The 25,452-nt window shown below is 40.3% G+C and overlaps 1 protein-coding gene across 1 annotated transcript in view; it reads right to left on the bottom strand.

The window, feature by feature from the left end:
* NEK10 (NIMA related kinase 10) overlaps positions 1 to 25,452 on the bottom strand; it is a 171,800-nt gene that overhangs the window by 118,377 nt on the left and 27,971 nt on the right. The window contains exons 8-22 of the mRNA XM_074945638.1: positions 22,471 to 22,549; positions 21,993 to 22,060; positions 20,541 to 20,620; positions 17,322 to 17,408; positions 15,315 to 15,539; positions 14,341 to 14,480; positions 13,139 to 13,200; positions 8,011 to 8,088; positions 4,949 to 5,013; positions 3,271 to 3,373; positions 3,032 to 3,160; positions 2,255 to 2,392; positions 1,223 to 1,268; positions 433 to 554; positions 137 to 239 (exon numbers count right to left, since the gene is read on the bottom strand). Of these exons, the coding sequence (XP_074801739.1) occupies positions 137 to 239; positions 433 to 554; positions 1,223 to 1,268; positions 2,255 to 2,392; positions 3,032 to 3,160; positions 3,271 to 3,373; positions 4,949 to 5,013; positions 8,011 to 8,088; positions 13,139 to 13,200; positions 14,341 to 14,480; positions 15,315 to 15,539; positions 17,322 to 17,408; positions 20,541 to 20,620; positions 21,993 to 22,060; positions 22,471 to 22,549 (1,525 nt within the window). The remainder of the gene's footprint in view (positions 1 to 136; positions 240 to 432; positions 555 to 1,222; positions 1,269 to 2,254; positions 2,393 to 3,031; positions 3,161 to 3,270; positions 3,374 to 4,948; positions 5,014 to 8,010; positions 8,089 to 13,138; positions 13,201 to 14,340; positions 14,481 to 15,314; positions 15,540 to 17,321; positions 17,409 to 20,540; positions 20,621 to 21,992; positions 22,061 to 22,470; positions 22,550 to 25,452) is intronic.

The following is a 25,452-nucleotide window of genomic DNA, read 5'->3' as shown; positions in this document are numbered from 1 at the left end:
CTTGTCCTTGTTGAACCCCATCAGATTTCTTTTGGCCCATTCCTCTAATTTGTCTACTCTTGAAGTTTGGTGAACAAGGCTGATGAACAAGGTGAACTGGGCTGAAACCCACTGTGGCCACAGAAATTCCACTTACTAACTGTTACTTTGTCTTTATCCCCCAGCATGATATTGTTTGGAGTGAGATCTCTATGGACAATCCTCTTCTCCTTATGCAAGTAACGAAGAGCGAGACACAGCTTCAAAACAAAAAGACATATAAAGAATTTTAACTGCAACCCAAATAAAATCACATAAAATTACGTTCACATTTTATGACATTTAGTGCTTCGGCACTATAAGTATTATTTTATAAATTTATTAGTCCAACATATACAAATGGCTCTACAAATTTCATAAAGAAAGGTTACAAATTAAAATGCAGGTCCTTACTTGTATAAATATATTCCATATTCTATCTTCTGTAAACTGTTGTTGCTTTTCCTTCAAAGAATGAAAGTGTTCTCCCAGCGGTGCCCCTTCTATGAGCTCCATTACTATGTACAGCCTGTCATCTATGCACAACAAAAGGAAATGGCAATCCCAAAAGAATATTACATTCATATATCCAGCATATCCACAGAAAACATGATCTTAGTCAAAATATACATATATGATTGTTAGTTTATTACTCTGCTTAAATTATTTGTATGTGCAAATATATTTTAATGACTACTCTTGTTCTTGTCATTCAAATGCGTTCTTCAGAATCACATCTGCTGCAACACCTACAAGAAATTAGATCGCTAATAACAACAGCCAGGGAGGACAGCTGCCTATAGTGCATGCATACAAAAAGGGGGAGGGGAATGGAATGAATAATTCACGTATCAGTCACCACCCTGTATCATGATATCTCTTTCCCCAGCATCTGAATTTTGTTTTTCAGACTGCAAATTCTTTAGAGCAGGGCGTGTCTTATATGTTTGGACAGGGCCTAGCACATTATGGGTGCTACTGCAATGTAAATAATAGCTATTGTTATTTACAGTCTGCTGTAGCCAATATTTAAACCAACACTTAGGTCTAAATCTGTTGGAGCTATAGTGCTATTCTTAAGAGAAAATTAGTTCCTACTGTTCAAGTTGGATAGGATCTTTCCTGGATCTACTAAGTACTTTTATTATGCTATTATTTCTTCATGACAAACAACATGGTTTTTAGTCGCTAAGTTTTTACTTACTTTCCAGGAAGGTTCTGTAATATCGTACAACATTGGGATGAGAAAGCTACAATACGAAAAAAAAATAGACAGTTGGAATTAATGTTAGATTGAGGGCACAATATTGATAACATCAATCTATAAATTGAGCATAATAGCAATAGTTTTAGACAAATATTATAAAAGTTTCCAAAACTTGTATTCCAAAAAATTTCTGGATTTCAGAGGGTTGTAACTAATTCTGTCTGATAAATGTGCCCTTGCCTTATATGGGGCATAGCAGACAGGATTTCCTCCCGCCATTTGCACAGATGGCATAAGGACTCCCTAATTGCAGTCACTCTAGGAGCTGACAGGGTAGGCTGAGCCATTGTTGCCCCTTCTCCCAATTTCAAACTTGGAGGGAAGGTATATTTCCAAAAAATGGTGTTGAAGATTACTCTCCTTCCCCAGCAAAACCACGAAGTGGGAGACCAAACAAGATGATTCTGACTTAACCCCTAACAGTGGAAGGAATGGAGCAAAGAAATAGTGGGGCAAAGCTAGTAAGCCTGCACAAAGTCCCCTTTGCTTCAGCAGACAACCCTAAATCCGATTTGCATTCAATACTGTTTTTAATTTAAAAATCACACTTTGAGAACTTGTAAGTCACAGCAGTGACTTTTTCGGACTAAAATCTGACAATTTCAAAGCCATGAAAACTTAATATGGAATAGAAACACTGACCAACTTTTCATTAGGCTGTTGCTAACAGATTATTCTTTATTAAAGGAATTTTTTTAAATTGTTGAATACATCAGTTAACAATCTCAGAGTTTCCAAGTAACAATAAGGTCTTGTTTACAGTGCTACTAATACTGAAATGTTTGCAATGTTTGGAGTGGTGTAGATGGGCCACTGGCATTTTTTATATTGTGTTGATCAGACTAAAACCACCACCAGCAGCTGGCAGCCTATATACAGTAGGGCTCCCAAAAACACAGCTGAGCTGCTTTTAGTAATGGTGAGAAATTTTTAGAAAATGTCCCCTAGTGAAGGGTTTATGACACTTACCTGTTCTTTAATGATTGTTAATTCAGAGACAATGTTCTTTACACTGCTGTCTCTGTCTTTTTTGTCCTTTCCAAATGCTGGATTATGTAAATTGACTTCTTTCATTGCTAGTAGATTTTGGCCACTATGTTTTCTAACCTTCAGGGGAAAAACCGTGTAAAAATTAACAAAAAAGGATGGGGGCAGAAAGGACATTAATCATATACATGTGGTGAGTTAACTGAGTCTAAATCTCTCTCTTCAATTCAGTTGCATCTGATGAAGGGGGTTTTAGCCCACGAAAGCTTATGCCCAAATACATTGGTTAGTCTCTAAGGTGCCACAAGGACTCCTCGTTGTTTTTGCTGATACATACTAACACGGCTACCACTCTGAAACCTTAAATTCTAAAGTAATTATTCTTTCTGTAGTTAGTGTGAAATCAGCTGAAAAGTGTTGGAGACCAATGATGCAGTTAGCAGTGTCCTGCAGGGTTTGCTTAGATGTTTTAAAGAACTTCATAGATGCTCTGTGTGGGGCTTTGCAGAAACAGTGGTGTGAATCCCTTCAGATTATACAGATTTGTCACACTTTCTAGCAGACAGAACTGCTGTCTGTGAAAAGTAGTACAAAGAAAAAAGAGTAGTAATAAAGATCACTGTTGTTCTGAGAAACATTTTGGCCATTTTTACAGGCACAAATGGTGTCAGACAGATTCACAATAAACCTAAAAAATGGTGGAAAAAACAGAGAAATGTCAACAGAAAATTGTTAGTTAATATCAAAAAGCAAGTTTACCTTATAAACGCTTCCAAAAGCTCCACTGCCAAGATGATCTAAAATTGCATAATTGCCTATGTATTTTGATGGTGCTTTATTCTGATTAATGCTTTCAATACTTTCAGCAATTTGCTTGAGTTCCTCCTCCTAATGATAACATTTAAAAAATATGCAATTTTGATGATTTACATGTACAGCAAACTGAAAATAATAGTTATTTATTAACATGATGAAAAAATTGGAAACTTTGTGCTTACCAGTAATGAATTTAGCTTTGATACCAGCTCTTCATAAGCACTGATATTACGAACATAATGTCCAATATCAATGAAGTTCTCAAACAAATCAGTCGGGAAGAGTCTAAAAACATTTAACATTTTTATAAATTTAGGGAGTGTTCATAACAGATTACACACCGTGAAGACTTTTTTAACTAATGTATTGCTACTCCTTATTTTATAACCTTCTAAATCATTATTATTTTTGACCAGCCATTCAAATGTTCCTAATCACAAATAGTCACCATGTGGGAGTACAGGGAACTTCCAAAGGTCCCAGCTGGGATTGGGACATCATTTTGCTGCCCACTGCATAAACACAGATCCTACTCCATTGAAAGGTGGAGATTCACTGAAGTCAATGGAGCTCCCCTTGGATGCAATGGTGTATCTATGCAATTCTGTATAGGTTCTTATATTGCCCCATCACTGTATTATCTCTGCAACTTCCAGTAGAGCATTCAGTGATGTGACTAATACCTGTTTATGTGCAGGATTGGGGCTATAATCCTTTTCCCACGGTTTACAATCAAAAAGACACAAAACAGACAAAGGGTAGGGAACGGATTTACAACACACAAGCCAATTAAAATAGTGAAGAATTGGCAAAGCCTCATTAGTTACATGTTTGGTTGGTGTTTTGTTGTTTCCTTTTTTCAACAGGAGCTACAGGTAGGGTGAGGAATGGCAGGAATGGAAATCAGGAACTGTAAAGGAGTTGCAAAACGAAGGATGAGGAAATGGCTCAATCACAACTCAAGCCCTAGTAGTACCGTACAATCTTTATAGGCTGGAGCCCTTCCAGGAAAAGGAAAACTGGTCAGGTCAGCTTTATTAAAATAAAAGTAAGATGAAAGGTGTGTGTGTGTTTATAATTCTATCAGTTTAAGTCTTTTGATAACAAGTGATGGATAGGTAAGAACTACCAAAAGTTACAGCCAATTTGCAGTTTGATTGTCATTCTTATTTCACAGTTAGGCATTTGGTTACACATGAACTTCATATTCTAACCTTCTGTTAAAACTCTGGCAACACATTTCTAGTAGAGATGGTTATTGGTGGCAGACATTTTTCTTCATGTAGGGTCATATATCCCAGCACCCAGCCCAAGTAAACAGGCTTGATGTAGGATCAGTTCTCAAAAGGGGTGGGTAAAGAAAGAATCCACTCCTCCCCAAGTGCTCCATATCTGATACTGTAGTTCTGAGGTTCCATGTTGCTTCTCATGCAGCTACGCTAATCTTCTGGGAAAAGGCTGATGGACCTACACAATGGCAGATGCAACAGTCCTAACTTCACTCTACCTCCAGCTTGCTCCAAAGCTTGCTACATGGAAGCACAAGAGCAGCCTCTATAGGGCTGGATTCTGTTGAGTTCAGTAGAGTTCCTATGAGGCAGGCCCCCTCCACTAACTCTCTAAATCCTGCCTCATACAGCAGTACTGCAAATGGTTCAGCTGCAGGCACAGCCAGCCATTTGCGGCTGTGGAGAAGAGTGGAGGATATGCACTCTTAGATTTTGTTTGTTTGTTTTTTCTTGTTCTCTGGAAATCAATTACTACATTTGAAAACTGAGCATGACATTAATTGAGAATTTACCTGAATGATGGTTTGTAAATGCTACAAATGCAGTCCCATGTAGCATTTTATTACCATACCTTTTAAAGAGATGTCTATTTCTTTCCATACTGAAGAGAAACCGCAAGGCTCTGAAAGCATAACACTGGGGTGAGAGAAATGCTTCAATTAATAACAAATTATGTACAAATTAAAACGCTGTTCATAAAACAGCAAGGACCCTAAACATATTTTTTTAACCTTCATATTTAAGTAACTAAGTAGGCCAGGCTATTAGCATGGTAATCATCCTCAATAAACCAAAAATAAACATTTCTACACTTTAGTCACAAGCCATCTGCTTCAGTGCATGCTGTATTTCCAATGTGGGCAGGCCCTCTTTAAAAAAAAACTACGGATCAGCATAGCTACATTAGACACCGAATAATTTTATTTCTGCACTGCTGAAGTCTTTGAGCCACATTCTGCTCGATGATTCCACTGCAGTCCAATGGAAGTCAATGGGGTTACACTTAGGTAACAGGGAAGAGAATTTGGCCCTTTTTTCTGGAAAATGAAGTGTAGAGCCCTAAATATGTCTACAGGAGACAAAAACAAAAACAAACAAAAAGCCCTGTCTACAAGAATCTGAAGATCAGCCACAAGAATACACTTGATCTAGTTTTCAAAAAATTATCCATATAGCTGTGTTTCTATATAATCACTATTAGAGAAAATAAACATTAAAAAAATAATCATGACAGCCATGGGTGAAATTAGAGTCTCTTAGTTAATTCAGAGATTTTTAGGTAACTCATCTTGAGTTCTCTCCAACTATATCCATCTATCCAAGCCAATGCAAAAACTAGCTAACCAAACAAAGATGGCTGCAATGTGTAAGCCAAAGGAAAATGAGTTACCAAGACTCTAAAAGAGTGGAAACAATAATATAGATCTAAATAATATTCAAACTGTGAGATTACATTCGTGACTAAAAATCCTATTATGGGTCCAATCCAGTGGTCCTTACTCAGACGGTAGGAGTTTTGCTGGAGTAATGACTGCAAAACAATGAAGGAGATAAAAGCTAACCACTATTTTTGAGGGAAGCAGGACATCAGTCACCAATACTGCTAGGAAACAGTCTTCTTTAAAGAGAATTCTTTTTTCTTATTCCAAAATAATTGCCCTTTGAACACAGGATAAACATCCGGTGTTGTCGTTCCAATATTCTTCTGAGACCGACACAGTCAGAGGGGTCTGTCAGTGTGGAATAACTTGCAGGATTGGAGCCATAGTTATTACTTTGAAGGTTCCCCTTTTTAGTGACTGTGCCTAGTCCCTAATGTAGGAAGGAATCAGGGTTATATGACTGAAACACAGGACTAAAAATTAAGAGATCTGTCCTCTGTTCACAGCTCTCCCACAGACAGTCAATTACCTCCCTATTCATCTATTTCCTACCTGTAAAATGAGAATACTACTACTTTCCTTCCTCACAGCAATATTCTGAGCTTAACACTTTTATGTCTGTAAAAAGCTTCAGATTTAAGGTCAGCATATTCTTTACATACTGAATGAATGGGGAAATAATGATTGTGATATCATAACTACTCCCCAAATAATGAATTGTGATTCCTAAAGAAATAGAAAGAATGAAGAGACTGATTAGCAAGACAAAGATACTGGGCCAAATTGTAAGAAATAAACCCATGAAATTCATAAAATTCACAAATATCCTAGAAATCAATAATTATGAGAAAGGAACTATAGAAAAGCAGCATGAGATGTTAAACATGGTTTGGATTAAAGGTAGATTTCTTATTTTCCTGGATGTGGTGGGATTTCTGTTAAGTGTACCAGCAATGTCATAATAAAACCTTTGTTACTAATAACTGATGTCACCTTATATTTAAACCATACTACATTCACTCATGATCTATTGTAAAATATAATCTCTTGTAACTTTATGCTGAAGTACTAAATTGGAGTTAACAACACACTTGGTAAATTAATCTAATTAAAAATATGTATATATTTGAAGCTACTGTTAAACAGATGCCTAACTGCATTAAATTAGTTTCATAAAAAGATTATATAAATTTACTCCCTCTTTAATTTCCTTCAAAGGATAATGTTACAAAAAGTTTTAAATTAATTTAAGTATTATAAAAAAAACTTTAGTGCAGATGATAGGCACTAGCTAACATTTGAGATTGCAGTCTGATCTGTTAATCCATAAAGAGAGCATGCAGCATACATCAGCAGTGCAAGATCCCCAAACCACTTCTCCAGTGTGTCTCAAGCCTGATCTGGAAGGACTACTGTGGTAAAAGGCAATAAGAATGGCCATCTTTCCCTCTCTACTAAGAGTGCCCATTAGGTGACAGTTATGGTGATGATTTTAGTGACATGGACAGCTACTCACTAGAAATCAGAAAGACACCAAACTCATTTCTCAGACGCCACAGAATAGCTGTCAGATAGTTAACAACTACTGTACTGGTCACTACCAACCTGGGTTGACTCTAACCAATAAATTTACATACAATTTCATAACAAACACAGAAGCCATCCGATCTTTAGCAAACAAAGATTGATCATCCTACATTTAATTTACATTACTTTATGTTATGTTTTGCTATGCTTTATTTAACAATCACAGCGAGGTGCTCCAACCCAAAAGAAATGAAGTCAAAAGGCGCGCAGTGTAGCCGCTGTTTGTCGGCTCTCCTGCCGACAAAAAACTTCCACCCCCAGTGAACGGTGGTAGCGCTGTCGGCAGGAGAGCGCTCCTGCTGACAAAGCACTGTTAGCACTGGTGCCTATCATTGACAAAACTTTTGTCTTTCGGGGGGGTGAGGGGTTAACACCTCTGAACCACAAAAGTTTTGTCTTTCGCTTGCCAGTGTAGACATAGCCTAAATATCCATGTTCTTCTATGTTACATAGGATACAAGAAGCATAAAGTGTTTTATAGCAGAACAACACACACAAGGTCATGATTTGACTTTTACTTTCCTGTGGTGTAGCAATCTGCCATTCATTTCACGTATTTTTTAATAAAGTGGTTAATAAAGTTGCTACTGTATATTAAAATACCAAAAATCATAAGATAAATTTCCAAAGACTGTGTAAAGCTTTCAGCGTGAAAGAGAATTACCTGTAATAAATTAGCTTTTACTGCATTCCTTTGTTTGTTTGGTAAAATCAGTTTTGCTATTGTATATACCCCATTTTCCTGGAAAAGAAACATAAAGGAAAGTCATCAATGTTAGTGCTGCTTTAGGACAGAAAGTGCAAACAACATTAAATGTTACTTCATGTAAACAATTCAGAAGTTAATGTCAATTTGAAAAGTTCTTAGCCATCTATTATACACTAAGTTTTAAGGTAGTATCAGTGAAATGTGCATAAGAGCAAAACCATCATTACATTCACTGTAAACTGATCCTGCACTTGAACCTTTGCAGATGGACCCCGAAGCCGTGTTGAGCTGCACTGAAGTCAAAAGGATTGCACCACTGGAGCTGCCATCATCCACTGTGCATTTTGGAATGTCATGATCAGAGATTTATGCACCAAAAAAGCCCTGAACTAGAATAAAACCCTATGTGATCGTTTTGGATATATGCAGTGATGAGCTGCCAAAATGTTAACAACGGGTTCCCTCCTTACCCCACGAAGGGGTCGTTGCCCACACCCGCCCCCCAGGACTCCTGCCGCATCCAACTCCCCCGCATTCCTTGACGCCCCCCCCCCCGGACCCCTGCCCCATCCACCCCGCTCCCCTGTCCCCTGACTGCCCCCAGAACTGGGCAGGAGGGTCTCATGGGACACCGTAGCGGATGCCCACCCCACCCCTAAGAGCCAGAGGCACCTGCCGGAGGACAAGGTGGGGAGTCCCAGCGGTGCTTACCTGGGGCAGCTCCCAGGAAGCATCCGGCAGGTCCCTCTGGATTCTAGGGGCGGGGGAGCGTAGCTGGTGGGGAGCAGGGGGAGCAGCCGCTCCCCCCACTGATCACATCAAAAGTGGTGCCTTAGGTGCCGACTCCTTGGTGCTCCGGGGCTGGAGCATCCATGGGGAAAACTGGCAGCTCCCCACCCCGCGCCCGGCCCCAACTCACCTCCGCTTCGCCTCCTCCCCTGAACGCACTGCCCCGCTCTGCTTCTCTGCGCACCCCTCCCCCCCCGGCTTCCCGCGAATCAGCTGTTCGGCGGGAAGCCGGGGAGGGCTGAGAAGCAGGCCACAGCCTCACACTCAGGCCAAGGGTGGCGGAGGTGAGCTGAGGCGGGGAGCGGTTCCCCTGCGCCCCCCCCCCCCCGGGTTACCTGCTGCGGTGCGGGCAGCCCTCCTCGCGCCCCCCCGTCCGAGCTCACCTCCGTTCTGCCTCCCAGGGCCTGAGCGGGAAGCCGCCGCTTGCTTCTCAGCCTGCCCTGGCTTCCCGCTTGAACAGCTGATTCGTGGGAAGTGGGGGCGGGGCGGAGAAGCAGAGCAGGGCGGCGCGTTCAGGGGAGGAGGCAGAAGTGAGCTGGGGCTGGGGCGGGGAGCTGCCAGTGGGTGCTCTGCACCCACCAAATTTTCCCTTTGGGTGCTCCAGGGCTGGAGCACCTGTAGAGTCAGCACCTAAGGCACCACTTTTGGCCGGTTCAATTTAGAAGCCCAACCGGTTCTAAAAGGGCTTCTAAATTTAACCACTGGTTCTAGTGAACCGTTGCGAACCGGCTCCAGCTCACCACTGGATATATGTCTATGTCCGAAAATCATGTTGCAGTTCAGTAAAAAAAAAACTAACAAAAAGAGATGTACTGTTTTTAACATTTAATCTGACTTAAATACAAAAACAAAAAAAAATAGATTCCACTTAAAATAACGTGAGTTTCAGATAAAAATGGTTCCCTAAACCTATATGGTTTCTATAATTCTAGTGTTTACAGTGGCAGATTAATTTATGGGCCCAGAGAGCTTATATCCCGGGGCCCGCCCAATTTGGGGTCCCCCGCAGGAGTGCTAAAACCTGGATAGAAGTGGATGGGCCACCGATGCCAAAACTGTGACCCCACACCCTGCTTCTATTCTTCCCCTGAGGCCCCGATCCCCACTCCTCCTCTTCCCCCTGGGGCCCCACGCCCTGGCCAGGCCAGAAGCCAGAGCTGGGCCATGGTAAGAGCCACCATGTGAGCCCTAGGTGCTGCGGGGAGCCCTGAACCCTCCAGCTGCCAGGGGCACACCACCCAGGGCAGGTGGAGAGTCCAGGGCTCATCACAATGGCCCGGACTCCCTGGGCAGCCGTGGCTCTGGCTTCTAGCCTGGCTGGGGGCAGGAAGAGCAGGGTGTGGGGTCCCATAGCAATGGGTTGTGGGAGGCCTAAAACCTCTTTGTGCCCAGGGTCCCAATAAATCTTCATCTGCCTCTGAGTGCTTAAGTTATACAAGGAGTTAATTTTTTCCACCCCTCTTCTTGCCCAGTAGGCACCTAAAATATTCCAACACCCTGTGCCTATTCTATCTAAGAACTTTCCTTCCCTTGACTCCAGCGGTTCTCAAACTGTGGGTCAGGACCCCAAAGTGGGTCGAAACCCCGTTTTAATGAGGTTGCAAGGGCTGGCGTTAGACTGGCTAGGACACAGGCCTGAAGCCGAAGCCCGAGCCTCACAGCCCAGGCCCAAAGCCGGAGCCCCACACCCAGGCCCAAAGCCAAAGCCAAAGCCCAAGCCCGAGGCCCACTGCCTGGGCCTGAAGCCCGAGCCCCACCGCCTGGGCCTGAAGCTGAAGCCCGAGCCCCATCGCCTGGGCCTGAAGCCTGAGCCCCACCGCCTGGGCCTGAAGCTGAAGCCTGAGCCCCACCACCCGGGCACAAAGCTGAAGCCCGAGCCCCACCGCCTGGGCCTGAAGCCCGAGCCTGAAGCCCGAGCCCCACCGCCTGGGCCTGAAGCTGAAGCCCGAGCCCCACCGCCTGGGCCTGAAGCTGAAGCCCGAGCCCCACCACCCGGGCCCAAAGCTGAAGCCCGAGCCCCACCACCCGGGCCCAAAGCTGAAGCCCGAGCCCCACCACCTGGGCCCAAAGCTGAAGCCCGAGCCCCACTACCCAGGGCCAAAACCCGAGCCCCACCGCCCAGGGCTCAGGCTTTGGCTTCAGCTTGGGGTGGCAGGGCTCAGGTTACAAGCTCCATGCTTTGGGATGAAGCTCTTGGGCTTTGGCTTTGGGGCAGCGAGGCTTGGGCAGACTCATGCTTTGGTCTCCCCTCCTGGGGTTGTGTAATAATTTTTGTTGTCAGAAGGGGGTTGCAATGCAATAAAATTTGAGAACCCCTGCTCTACTCCCTTTAGCTATGACTCTGGGTTTAAAATGAATATACTGATGATTTCACTCATGTATCATTTATGGTCTTTACTTAAAATTTAGTATATAATAGATGGCTATGAATTTTTTATTTGGTGTTAATTACTGAGTTGGAGCATCTTGGGGTGTACATAGGATCCATACAAGAGTCCACTAATTAAAACCATTTTAGAACTATAAATTCTAGCCAATTAAAATGTTGTCACTTGTTAAAATCCACAAGCCCAGCGATGAAATGCCAGAGTGTTCATGAGCCTTAGAATTTATGTTTGTCAGTCAATACCACGAAAAAAATTTTCTATCCTGAATATGTCAAAAAGAAGGAAACAGATTTATGAGTTGACAGTTGTTAACCAAAAGAAACTCATATCTGAGCAATGCTACTTATACTCTAAAATATAGCAATATTGGCCATATTGCCCAGCCAGTTTTTAATGAGCTCATATAAAATTAATTATATGATAGTGACTAATAAGAGTTAATAAGCCAAATGTCTACAAATAGGCATTTTGCATCCTTGTTCAATACTGGTAACCACACTAGCAACAAAGTAGGGTCCCTTCATAAGGTATTATCCTGCTCCTGAGAGTTTTGCACTTGACTTCAGCAGAAGCAGACCCATAATATTTAAGTGGATGGCATGCACATCAGTGTGCCCTGTCCAGCGCTTTGAGACCTATGGATGAAAAGCACTATATAACATCTAGGCATTGTTATCCCCCAGGAAGGTATAGCCTGCCAGTTATGGGCATGTCCAAGCTAGTATGTATCCTGAAGTCAGCAACACACACTTGCTGGGGCCATAAATTTAGGGTGACGATACGTCCCGTTTTGGCCGGGACAGTCCCTTTTTTAAGCCCTGTCCAGTCTGTCCTGACTTTTTTTTTCCTAAAAGGAGGCATTTGTTCCATTTGCCCTTGCTGACTTGATCAGTTGGCAAGTGCAAATAGGACAAATGTCCACTTTTGTCAAAAAAGTGGGGTGCGGTGTGGAGGGGGCAAGTGGAGATGCCAGCCCCCCGCAGGTTTCCAGCGACCAGGCAACAGCCTCATGCGGGGCGGGGTGGAGAGGGAGGAGGGCTCCAGTGACCAGGCAACAGCATGGGGCGGGGGGGTGGGAGCGCCTTGGGTGAGCTGCTGAGGGTGTCCCATTTTCTCCTTGGGAAATATAGTCACCCTACAAATACTGTACTACTTTCATAAGGGCAATAAGCTATACATTGTGGCTGCATGTCTTTGGTTGTCCTCCCCTGCAACTGCAGGCCAGGGTGACTTCTAAGCCGGATGTACAGCTGGAAATGCTTTATTCCCACCTCCACATGACTCCCTTGGACAAAATCAGGAATTTGCAAAAGGTGAATGTAATAAAGTGGCTTGTCCTTTGGGCTGGAGAGCCTGAGGCTAAGTCAACCCTGATTACTGAATGAGACCCACCTAAGGAAAATTAGGCAATTCCCTATACATAGCAGAAGGTGGCTGCATGAAGAAGGGGAAGCCCAGGGAGCTGCAGCTATGCTGGTGGACGCTTCTGGGCCAAAAAGGCTCCTGCAGTACGTGAGCTTGGTGAATAAAGCTCAGTGTGACTAGGAGGCTGCTGTAAGGGTGGGAAACCTTGCATGTGTTTGGGACTGGACATCAGAGCCCCAGTGACGGAGACCTTGGAGGACTGGCTGGGAGATCATACCAGGATGGAAGAAGAGCTCTAGGGGTGAAAGACAATGCCAGAGGTTATGGGCCTATTACTGTGAGGTTCTGGGGCCTGTGATGTACAAGAGATCAGACTAGATGATCATGATGGCCCCGTCTGGCTTTACTGTCTATGAGTTTACGAGAGTTATAAACCACCAGTAAAAATGCACAAGGAGACACAAGTAAATAAACCAGAGATATGAAAGTGATACCAGTGATACACTTAAATGCCTTACCTTAACTGAATAAAGTCTTCCTACCTGTACTACTTGGTGAGCATTAGTGTCACTGAGCACTAGTTCTGTAATTGCAGCACAACACGCTGGAATGAAAAGTCATATATAAATATTCAGGGCCAGATTCACAAAGGTACTTAGGTGCCTAAAGATGCAGATAGGTGCTTCACAGGATTTACAAAAGTACTAAGCAAGTTAGGTGCCTACCTCCCACTGATTTACACTAGGAATATTAAGGAAGCAGTCATAAAAAGTACACCAGAAATATGTTCCAGACAGACTCTGATGTTAAGTGCATGCTATTTCTTTGAGAGGACCGTGATACTGAGACCTACTAAGCAATGTCACCTCAGCACTACTGGGATCTGAGAGTGAAACTGAACGTCTAAATGAGTTCTAATGTATTATCCTTAGGATAAGCACATTATGAGTAGGCTTGGCAGAACTCAATTTGTATTTAATAATTTTGACAGATATTATCAATGTTTATTTTAAGCATTTTTAAAATTTTTATCAATTTAAATTGTCACAGTTGTGTAAAATTATGGGTTTTAAACATTTTTTCAGTTTTTAGCTATTTACATTTTCATAGCTGCAGGAATCATGGGGGAAGGGTCACAAATGTGGGGGGGAGTCAGACAATTATTTAATGACAGTAGATGTTGAGATTTTAAAAGTTAAACCTTTATAACAGTTAAAACACAAATTGTCAACATGACGTCAAAATATACAACATATATATCTTTAAATCAAATTCTAATAAGTTCTCAAGCAGCATTTTTCTTACTTTGCTTATCTGTAAATTTTGATTTTTATTGATGGAAATATGTGTTGTCAGTTTGTGTACGTATGGTGGAATCGATATTTACCAACATTTCCGGATAAAAATCGAATCCTTTCAAGGCTATTTATGAGTGATCTGGTACACTGAAGCTGGATATGATGTAAAACTTTAATAACTGAATTAAAATTTTCTTGAGTTAAAGCAGGAGTTTAAAACAGAAATACCAGTTGAGCTCCAGAATACTACTTCCTTCATTTTGTGATGAAAAATACATTGATATTGCACATCTAAAAAAACACCACAACTGACCTGATTCTCCCCCTCTGCAGAGTGAGTGTAAAATGATACCATTCTGATCTGATAACATTGTGCCCCACTTTGCACAGGTATAAATAACTATACAAAGTGCAAAGCTGTGGAATATCAGGCCCAATATACATACCTGCTTGAAGGGAGAAAGTATTTTCTTGTATTTCTTGAGGACTTAAATCTTCTGACAAACAAAGCTGTTGGATTCTCCCTGCTGCATTTGCACTAGATAAACTCCCAATAGAAGAATGATCAGAAACTAGATTTCTATCTCTGGAAAAACAAATCACAGCGTAAAATAAATATTTAATAAATATCTGTGTTAGTCATTTCTGAAATTTGCCTGGATTCCTATTTCTGCCTCTATTCTCTATATCTACATACATTCCACAATGAAAAATTTAAAAAGCACGTACAAATTTCAAATTAACATCAAAAGCATCAGATATAAACCACACAGTGAATGGGTAAACAGTTTAGCCCCCTTTATAGTTTCAAATAAGACATTGTTGGGAAGAGTTTAAACTGTAACCTAAATTTACTAAAGCAAGTACTGATTTAGGGTGCCCAACTACAAATATTTTAATGGGGCCTGATTTTTGGAGGATTTTCTGAAAATTAGGCCCCTTGAAAATAGCTTAACTTGGGCATCCACAAACTCAGGTATCCAAAATCATTAGTCACTGTTGAAAATTTAGGCCCATGGTCTTATCACTAGACTAAAAATTTAAGATACTATAAAAAAATTCATAAATCCAAATAACGAAATAGATGTCCCTTTCTACCTGCCTAATCAACATGGAAATTATATGGACACTAACTATATATTTTATCTCTATTTAATTGATTTAACACAGCAAAGCCACGTTATACTTTTGAAAAGCATAGTATATTTGAAAAAAATACACTTTATAGTCATTAATGTTTGAACTATCCACCTGAATTTCTTGTAATTTCTGCAGTACGCAAGGTCTGCAAATACCATCAGAAGCAGAGGATGAAAGCTTTTTTTACACATTGGTATATGGTCAAATGGTTGTGTGATAACCTTAAAATATGAGGCAAATTCATTGACAATTATAATGATCCTGAAGACTGAAGACCTACCCCTGTAATATATGAAGGAGTTGTTTGATACCGCCCCAAATACGGATTTCCACACTAGTCTCAGGGTCTTCACAAATCTGTACCAGAATCCAAACTACACTCCACAAAAGCTTGAGATGATCTGAATGGAGCAAACTGAGCAGGACAGGAACTCCTTCATACAGTTTCACTTGCTCTTTGACGTGTGACTCAGCACAGAGGAGGCGTAGCAGCTCTGCGGTCAGCCTAGAAAGAGATCAGCAACAAATTATAACCACACCATACAGTTCACCTGTGTTAAATCACCCAGACAGTTAGTTATTATTGCAATTCCTATTACACTCTTGTTACTTAGTGCTACTGTATATACAAAGATGCCCAAGTAATCTATAATACATTTTCTGTTAAGTTACATTCAATAAAGTGTCATATTTTATTCACCCATTAAAATGGCCCTAAATTTTATTAAATGAAGCCTGTCACATTTTTGGTATGCAGTAATTCATAACACTAATAAGTTTGTATCACTTTCCTGCACTGTATTATCTGTGTCTGTTCAAACATGTCTGTAAGCCTCTCTGAATTCACTTCAGATGGGGCTCTGAAATCAAAGATGGTGCTATAGGGCACTTAGCATGAAGCAATTCATACTCCAAACCCTGTGACACTGCAGCTAATACAGTATACGCAGCCCATGAATAGGTGGGGACCCATGTCTTAGGGGTCCCTGCAGTTGCAGGGCTGGCAGCACCAGCCCTTTGCATTATTGTGTTAATATTCAGCGAAGCTTGACTGTGGTTCCATCGATAATGCTTTCCAGGTGAACTCGTCAACCACTGCTGTTGTTTTTTTGAATTCCTTCTTTGTTTTTAATGGTTTTAATGTTTTAAGTAGTGGTGGGTGAACTTCAGAAGATTCATAGGTTATGGTAGAATAACCTGTGGTAGAATGTGGATCTTTCTCCACACTTATGTTCACAGAATTGGCTGGAAATGTCACAAGAAAAAGTTCTCACAAGATTTCCATGACTTCCTCCCTCCACAATATGGCTAGAGAGACCACAAGAAAAGGGTATCTCACTGTGTTTTGGCTCTTCTACTTCCATCTGGAATCACAAAGCGCTGAAGTGTACAAAAATGAAAACCCATATTTTGAACTTTCAAACTTAGCTAATTTTTCAACTTCAATTACTTCTTCCTTGAATTTGAAACTTAAGACTACTGTAGTCACATAGCAATATTCAGCAGAGAATCTTTTCTGTTATGGTCACTCTTTTTTTTTTTTTTTTCATAATGAAGTAGTATTTTTGTTTTAAAGTTAACCAGAACTTTTTTCAAATATGCCAGAAGATTCAGTTTGTTCCTGTTATTTGGTTTCCCTGTCCCTAATTATAAGTTAAATAAGCAATAAAACCTTTGTTTTAAAACGTATGATATTCTTTGGTGACTGGAATGGAATCACGTTTGAGAGAGTGTTTTTGTCTTCTTGATGTTTTGTACTTAATACCCAGAGACCACTTTACCACCAGTTTCTTTCAAATATGGACTTATCAGCCCCAATCGTCAAGTCCAACCGAGCTGCGATGACTTTAATGTAGGTGGGAATATCTTTGTGCACCTCTGATCCACAAGACTGTTGGGATCTGAACCAGTCCCAGATATAAACTAAGGCAGTCTCAAGGCTGCTGTAATTTATGCCAGGTTATTATGGCCCCCAAGTGAAACACCACAGTCCAGCATGCTCTTGTGGTCTAGTGCCCAGGGAATTCTCAGTTATCCTTTAGGGCAGCTTTACAGTCCATTTATGCTGAATTGTAGGCTAGGATGTAACCTATCAATGGGAAGAAAGACAATTAACATGTACTAGATAACCACCAAAGAACATTTTACTGCATCAATATCTGATTTTAAATGCCACAGCTTTGAAACTTTACTACTCTAATTAAATAAATGCAGTATGTCTGTATATCAAAATAAATTTTAAAACAGAAAAGTATTTAACATAATTAGTCTATAAATAAGGCCCTACCTTTTAGATAGCAAGTCATATTCATGTAATATCACCAGCAAGTGTTCTACAATGGCGAGCTCACTGATCTTCTCCCTACATTCTGGGCTACAAATGGAAAAATTTTGGATATTTATATAAAATAAAATTATATGAAAAACAAGTGTTATTTCTATTTAACTTCATCATCCATTGCTTTGGCTCGCTGTCTTTCCTTATGGCTCAAGTATTGATGTCATATTGTATATGAAGGTTTAAAAATACAAAAATAAGTTGGTTCCACACTGAAACTGCAAAAGTTTACTCTTATTTTTTTATAATACAGATTGTTTTAGTGAAACATTAACATGGTAAATGAGGAAAAAAGCTGAAATATTTAATATGCTTAGAAAACTAACTCTGAAAAAACTAACTACAAAAGCTGAGGTTTAATTTTTTATTATGCAAATATGTCTTCATATTTTTATTATATTCTATTACTATTTTGCTTATCCCATGTAAGTGTAAATAAAAGTAGTTTATATGAGGAATACTCAATGGAAGCTGCAACTTACAAGTGAATAACTGAATTTACAGGGCATCATAATCACCAAATTCTTTAACTCTAGAAGATTATAATAATCTACGCCCTGATTCGAGAAAATATCCATATTCAGAACAACACTTAAATATGTGCTTAAGTCTCACTGACTTTTTGCTTAAAGTTAAGAACTTCTCTCCTGACAGTGCCCTAATTTGAAATAACTGCTTACCCATTATATAGGATGTTCTTTTCAGATAAAATTAAGAATCCTTAAAAATCATTTAAAAGAGAGTATTAAAGAGTACTCAAGTGAGGGAAAATCCGTTTTAAATTACTACAAGGAAAAGAAAAACATTCAAATGTACTAAAAGAAGCAGAGTTAACTGAAAGTGGCCTAATTATTCTGACAAAGATAACAGCAATTTTGGAGAGATGCTGAAGACAATAATGGATTTAAGAAAACCATAGATTATAAATTCAGCCCTTATCTTCACTAGTAGGGATTTGAATAAGCATTCTTCTGATTTGAGAGTGGATTTTACATTTAAGTGATGTCAACACTAGCACTTACGTTGGCAAAACTTTTGTCGCTAAGGGGTGTGAAAAAACTCACCCCTAAGGGACATAAATTTTGCCAGCATAAGCGCTCATATGCACAGCGCTATGTCAGTGGGAGAAGCTCTTCTGCCAACATAGCTACCACCACTCGTTGAGCTGGTTTTTATTATGTCAACAGGAGAGCTCTCTTCCTGTCAGCCTAATGTGGCTACACAAATGCTCTTACAGCAGCACAGTTGTATCGGTACAGCTGTGCCACTGTAAGCTTGTAAGTGTAGACATGGCCTAAGTAAACCGGAGAACTTACGTGTTCTTTTGGGGGTGAAAAAAACTGGTCTTTACAGGTGTGATTTGTTCAATGGTATTTGAAAACGAACAACCTTTCAACATCAGGTTAAAGATATTCAGGCAAGATAAACTTATTTCATTCCTAGTGTAAAATTAAATGGAAGACCAAAATATCTATAGATTATTATTCTGATTATCTCGGGGGGCGGGGGGAGGGTTAAGAGAGAATGCAAACCAAAATACTTTTCAAATGCCTTCTGTTTTGACAGAAGAGAAGAGAGATTATGGAGAAGTCTCAATGAGGACTTCTTACAATTGATTGCATCAACTTTCTACTCTTTTCACTTTTGTCTCTCTCTGTGTAAAATCTCTAAAGCATAAAGTTGCTCTCCATGTTTGGAAGTCAATAGACTAATAATGGAGAACATCAACTCCAAGGCCTGCACAGAGACTGCGGGATGGGATTGTATGGCCCCAATCTTGCAAAGTGCTCCAACATGGGTATAGGATCTGTCTTGAAGGATCAGGGGCTATGTGTATTTAAACAACTGGAAAGAGTAAGGTCCTGATCCTGCAAAGGCTTATACATGTACTTTTCAAACTGTGAGCAGTCCCACTGGCTTCAATGTAAAGTTAAACTGTAATGCTGGTAAACCAAGTGCCAGCTCTGACCAACGCTGTAGGCATTAGATATGAACTGACAAACTCATAGCAGCAGAGCAGACCAGTTGACTTATGTGTTAGTGTTGCTCAAAATAGGTATTAGTCTTATAAGACTATTTAGTGTTTAGACTCTACGGAATATTTGTAAATTGCTGCATGCATTTATCTTATTTGTAATTTCTGTATTCAATGCTATAAAGGAAATATATAAGTTTTGCTTTAGGACTTTGAAAATGTTTGCTCTAAACATATGAAATCAGATGGGAAGAGTGTTTCTCCCGCCCATCCAGAAGAACAATCAAAATTAATTGGGCTTGAATAGGGACTGGGAGTGGCTGGCTCATTACAAAAGCAGCTTTGCCTCTCCTGGAATTGACACCTCCTCATCTATTATTGGGAGTGGACTGCATCCACCCTGATTGAATTGGCCCTGACAACACTGGTTGTCCACTTGTGAGGTAACTCCCTTCCCTTCATGTGTCATTATATAATGCCTGCATCTGTAATTTTCACTCCATGCATCTGAAGAAGTGGTGTTTCACCAATGAAAGCTTATGCCCAAATAAATCCGTTAGACTTTAAGGTGTCACCAGACTCCTTGTCACTATAGCTCTGTCACTCTTAGAATTTAGATTGTAACTCACTTGGGCGTATTTGTTTGCTTACTTTAACCTGTAAATAACTCTCGTTTATTTTTCCTAATTACTAAACCTTTAGATGGTTTATTATGGGATTGGCTACAAGTGTTGTCTTTAGTGTAAAATCTAGGGTACCAATTGCTCTGGGGTAAGTGACTGGAAGCAACCTGAATATTTCATGTTTTCTTGGCGAAAGTGACTGTTCATCACTAAGTCCTGCTTCCATAGGTAACCAGATAGACTGGAGAGTCTAAGGGGACTGTCTGTGACTCCATGGTAAGACTTGTTACCATGATCTAGGAGTTCATATTTGTCATTGGCTTGGTGAAATCTAATTATAGAATTTACCACCTGTTTTGGGTGTATGCCCTGTTTTTGACAATCTACCCTGAGGTAGGCACTCATGGTTGTGAGCCACTCCAGACAGACTAACATAAGCATATGCATACGTCTCTTCAGGACAGAGACTTTAGCTTGTACAGTAACACTTATCCCCCAGTAAATGTCAGCTTCAATATTTTGGCAAGAGCTGAGATTAATTGCAAACAACAATTATTAAAATGAACTTACCTTTCTGCTAAGCTAGTAAGAGCAAGGAGTGCGCCCAACAGCACATTACTGTCTCTGGCTCCTAGCAAATTTACTAAAGTCTGGAAAATTAGAGATTTAAAAAGATAAATCTATATAACTGATGTGTTTTTCAATTAGGACCCTAAACATCCATATTTGTTCAGTAAAATTGAAATGCCATTAAAATAAATAAATATACAAATCTAACAAAGACACTAAATCAACACAGAATGTATGACTAGCCTTAGATATTTCAAATAAATATATCAGAAAAGCATTTTGGTCTTTTCCATACTTGCCAAGTTTTAAGGACAGGAAAGCGTGTTTCTCCTCCAATAGTCAACACAGTATCTGAAACAACTCAAGCAGGATAAAGCATCCGTCCTACTTAAAGTACTAAGGGTGGCATCTGCTGCTGCAAGACACTGAGAACCCTGAACTTAGGTCCTACCAAGTAAAAAGTTTTTTAGTTTATATTTAAAATAATTATGTTTGTAATTTTAAGGCCTCACATGTATTCTGTTAATGTCTCTAAGGTGCCACAAGTACTCCTTTTCTTTTTTCATATCTTAAAGTGATGTATGTATTTAATATTTTTATAAATGCAGTTGTGGTTTTCTAAAATATAACCAGTTTTCCATTTTTACTTGTTGTAAGCTTGGCCTACTTCATGGTCTGCTTTTTTCTCTCCTGAACCATCTGATATAAATAAAATTGCCTTCATTTTGCAGCAGCAAACTTATACCATGAACCTCTAGTTGCACTAGTACTGATCTCAACTGTTTCTAATTTTGGACCCAAATCTACAAACAGATCCACTAAATGCACATCCCTGCCACCATGATGAGGCCAAATGAGGTCAATAGTGTTCCACACACATCTGTGGGAGGGTATGTCTATACTGCAATTAAAAATCCGCAGGTTGCCTGTGCCAGCTGACTCAGGCTTGTGGGGCTTGGGCTAAGGGTCTGTTTAATTGCAGTGTAGATGTTTGGGCTCAGGCTGGAGCCCAGGACCTAGGGCCCTGTGACATGGGAGAGTTCCAGAATTTGTGCTGCAACCTGAGACATACCCTTAGAGACCCAATTGTAGGATCAAGACTTTTGTTTACAGCAGATATTTCAAGACTATTTATACCTTAATAAGATATAGTTTAACAAAGTAAATTTGATGTTGCCTTTATAGGAACATACTTTACCAAAATGTTTAAAGGGCTAAATTAACTCAATGAAATGATCTACAATTTGTGCATAAGGCCAACACAAACATCTCAGCAGCTGACATAAAAAGAGACAGTTCAGATGATCTTAGCCCAGACTGACAAGTCAAAGAACTGATGTTAGCTTATGTTACAATCATTTGGAAAATGGAGGGAGTTTGATCCCAGCTTGATCAAATTTGGGAAGCATAAATCATTCACACAGGTAGCTGATTGTGATTTAAACCACTTACTTTATGTGCTCCACTGCTTGTAACCCATTCTCTTTGATCTTTAACAGCAGAGAGTTTTTGAAAAATATCTGTGAAATGAAGGAAATCACATAAACTGAGTGTCTCAAATTTAAGATTTTTCATTTTGTTAATAGAGTAATAAAATAACAGGTCTAAAACATTGACTTACACTCTGAAATTGCGTATGTTCTTGACATGACAATTTATGTTATTCAATATTTTAATGTACAAAGAAGTGTCAATTTCTTCAGAAGCAATATTACAGATGTACAAGAGTAAGATCTGCTCTGCTAATGCGCTGTGCTTTCGTCTACTCAAGTACTGTTCTCTTTTGCGTGACCATGTCTGGAAAGTGTCCAGCAACACCACAATTGCTAAACCATTTGCAAATATTTTAAGCATCCCTAAGTCTGTCATATCAACTTTTCTCCTCATCCATATTAAGGTTATAAGTGCATATGTCAGTTACAACACTCACAAGTCAAGTTGACCAATTTGTCTACATTATGCTGCTCTTCTCCATTTCCAAGATATCCATTTGCCACTGTTTCCATATACTGTAAGTGGGACAAAATACAATGTTAACATATATACAGTAGAACCTCTATTTTACAAACTAATTGGGGATTGACGAGTTCATATATGGAAAAGTTCATAAAATTTAACATCTCAAAATTACAGTTGGTAGGGTGCATACGTCACAGTATGCTGCAATCTATCACTTTTTCTTGTCCTTCAAACTACTGCAAAATGATTTGCAATGAACTGAAGGCATCTGAATGTGAAAGGATGCCAACTTGTTCTTCATCAATATTACTTTCATTATGTGATTTTTATTTTTCCATAGAGACAAATGGTTTCTATAACTGGTCATTTGTAAGATTGGTGTTTGTAAAATGGAGGTTCTACTGTATAGATTTGAAAGTGCTATTCACAAGCATTGCCTTTAGGTGGTGCACCAGATTCACAATAGACTATAAACTGCTACGACTGCAGGACACTACAGCAGTGCTTCTCATCCAGGGGTACATGTACCCCTGACCCTGGGGGTAAACACAGATCTTCCAGGGAAAAACACTAGAGAAGTCAGTACAAACTAAAATTTCATACAGACAATGACTTGCTTATACTGTTCTATATACTTATTCACTGAAATATAAGTACAATATTTATATTCCAATTGGTTTATTTTATAATTATATGGTAAAAATGAGACAGTACGTAATTTTTCAGTGTTGGCGTGCTGTGACACTTTTTTATTTTTATGTCTGATTTTGTAAGCAAGTAGTTTTTAAGTGAAGTGAACCCTGGGGGAACACAAGACAAATCAGACTCCTGAAAGGGGTACAGTAGCCTGGAAAGGTTGAGAGCCACCGCACTACACCATTAGGAAGAGATATTACACTCTCCACAGTTATAGTAGAAACTAGTTTTTTCCATTACAAGTCTGATTATAATAGTCATTGCTAATTAACAATACCTACCTGAGTTAATTGCCCTCTTCCTGTTTACTACTTTATGACGAAAGAGAGCTCAGTCAATGCTCTGGAGGTTCTGGACTAGTTTTTAAAATATATTCGTAAATAAACAGACCCATCAGTTACTGAATTTAACTGTTCAAATAATCCAGCAATAACCTAACAGGAATTAATTAACCTCCTCTCCAGAATCCCACACCATCACTACCCAGCCCTACCCATCACCCATCTCCTATCTCCTTAGGTGCAAAGGACAAAAGACGGATGGTGTAGCAGGGACATCAGAACAGGATCCCGTCCACTTTTTGCCCCCGCCTCTCCTCTTCTCCCCAAGGCCCTGCCCCCTGGCCAGGCAAGCAGCTGGATCCTAGCCTGGCTAAGAGCGGCCCAGGGAGGCCAGGCAGCTGTGGGTGGCCCTTACTATGGCCTGGCTGAGACTCTTCGGCCCCCAAGGACCCGCCCCCATGCCAGGCCAGAAGCCGGAATTGGGTCAGAGTCAGAGCCACACAGACAGCTCTGGGGACCTGCGGACCCTCCACCTGTCCTGGGCGGGGGGGCCGGGAGGCAGGGATAGAGGCCGGGGCTGTTCTTGGGCCCCCCCAACCTCCGGCTCCAGCTTCTGGCTTGGCCAGGGAGCAGGGCCTCGGGGAAAAGGAAGGGCAGGGCCACTGAGTGGACAGGACCTTGTGCCTCCCCACCACACTTTTAGGAAGAATCCGTCGTCCCTGCTATATAGTACAAGCTGAAGATTAACAAACTTTGGCTGTTATGTACCAAGAAGAGAAGAAAGTTCCAAAGGCACCTTACTATATCAGAGGTGATTATTCGAAAATCTTGAAGTATACTTGAAGTATAGTTAAAGTTCTACAGTAAGTTTAGGAACTGCATATTTGAAAACTGTACCACACCATACATAATCAAACACTGCAACAGAAGTACTCTTTTATAAGGATAAAATTCACCTTAGTACAGAAGGCCTCACAAAACCCCTGCATCACTTAAACATTAGCCTGGCAGACAGTGGGATCTCTTCAACTTCTCTATACACTGAAGAGGAGGTTCCAAAAACTTGGTGTGGATGAGCTATGGCTGATATTCTAGCACCTGTTTTGTTCAGCAAATTCACATGAGGCGAAGCACATCACATCAAGAATATGCAATGATACATGTAATAATAGTACCACCTAGCTCTTATGTACTGTTTTTCATCAGCAGATCTCAAAGTGCACTACAAAAGGAGGTCATTGTTTAAATTCCCATGACAACTTTGAAAGTTTGAGTTTAATATTTTTCCAAGACAATTTCAAAGCATGGAAAAACCATTCACCCCTCCAATCCAAAGCCACCCCCACAGTACACTGCCATAGTGAGAACCCCAAAAGTTCAAAAATAGTAAATCAGACCACAAAAAATTATAAGATTGGTCCAAAAACTATGAGGTTTTTTTTAATTAAGGATAAAATTTTCCAGAACTCCTATATGACTTAGGAGCCCAAGTCCCCTTTTCACAACAGACCTAAGTACTTAGAAGCCTAACTCTCACTGAAAGTCAGTGGGACTTGGGCTCCTAAGTGCCTATACCACTTTTGAAAACAGGACTTAGGCTCCTAAGTCACGTAGATGGTTTTGAAAATTTTACAATAAATTATGTTTTTTGGTCTGCTGATTCTTGAACTTCCCCAGGCCTCCTCCAATGTATGTGTGACAGGTACAGTGCTGCCAGTTCACAAATTTATCTGTAACATGAATTTGACTCCTGATGTAGGAGATTTCACTAACAGACCCTTCCAACATCAGTGGTCCCATTGTGCTAACTATTGTACAAACACATACTAAGAGAGCTACTGCCCAGAAGACACTGAAATCTAGTGCAAAGCACAACATCACATTTATGATGTGGGAGCTGGAACTGGGACCCACTAAACTCATCTCATATGGGAGCCACAAAACATCCATTAGATGGGAACAATTTTTAATTCCTG

This window comes from Natator depressus, chromosome 2, assembly GCF_965152275.1.
Source record: "Natator depressus isolate rNatDep1 chromosome 2, rNatDep2.hap1, whole genome shotgun sequence".
NCBI classification, from domain to species: domain Eukaryota; kingdom Metazoa; phylum Chordata; order Testudines; family Cheloniidae; genus Natator; species Natator depressus.
The sequence above is the reverse complement of the archived record's forward strand: the minus strand, read 5'-3'. Positions and strand labels throughout refer to the sequence as shown.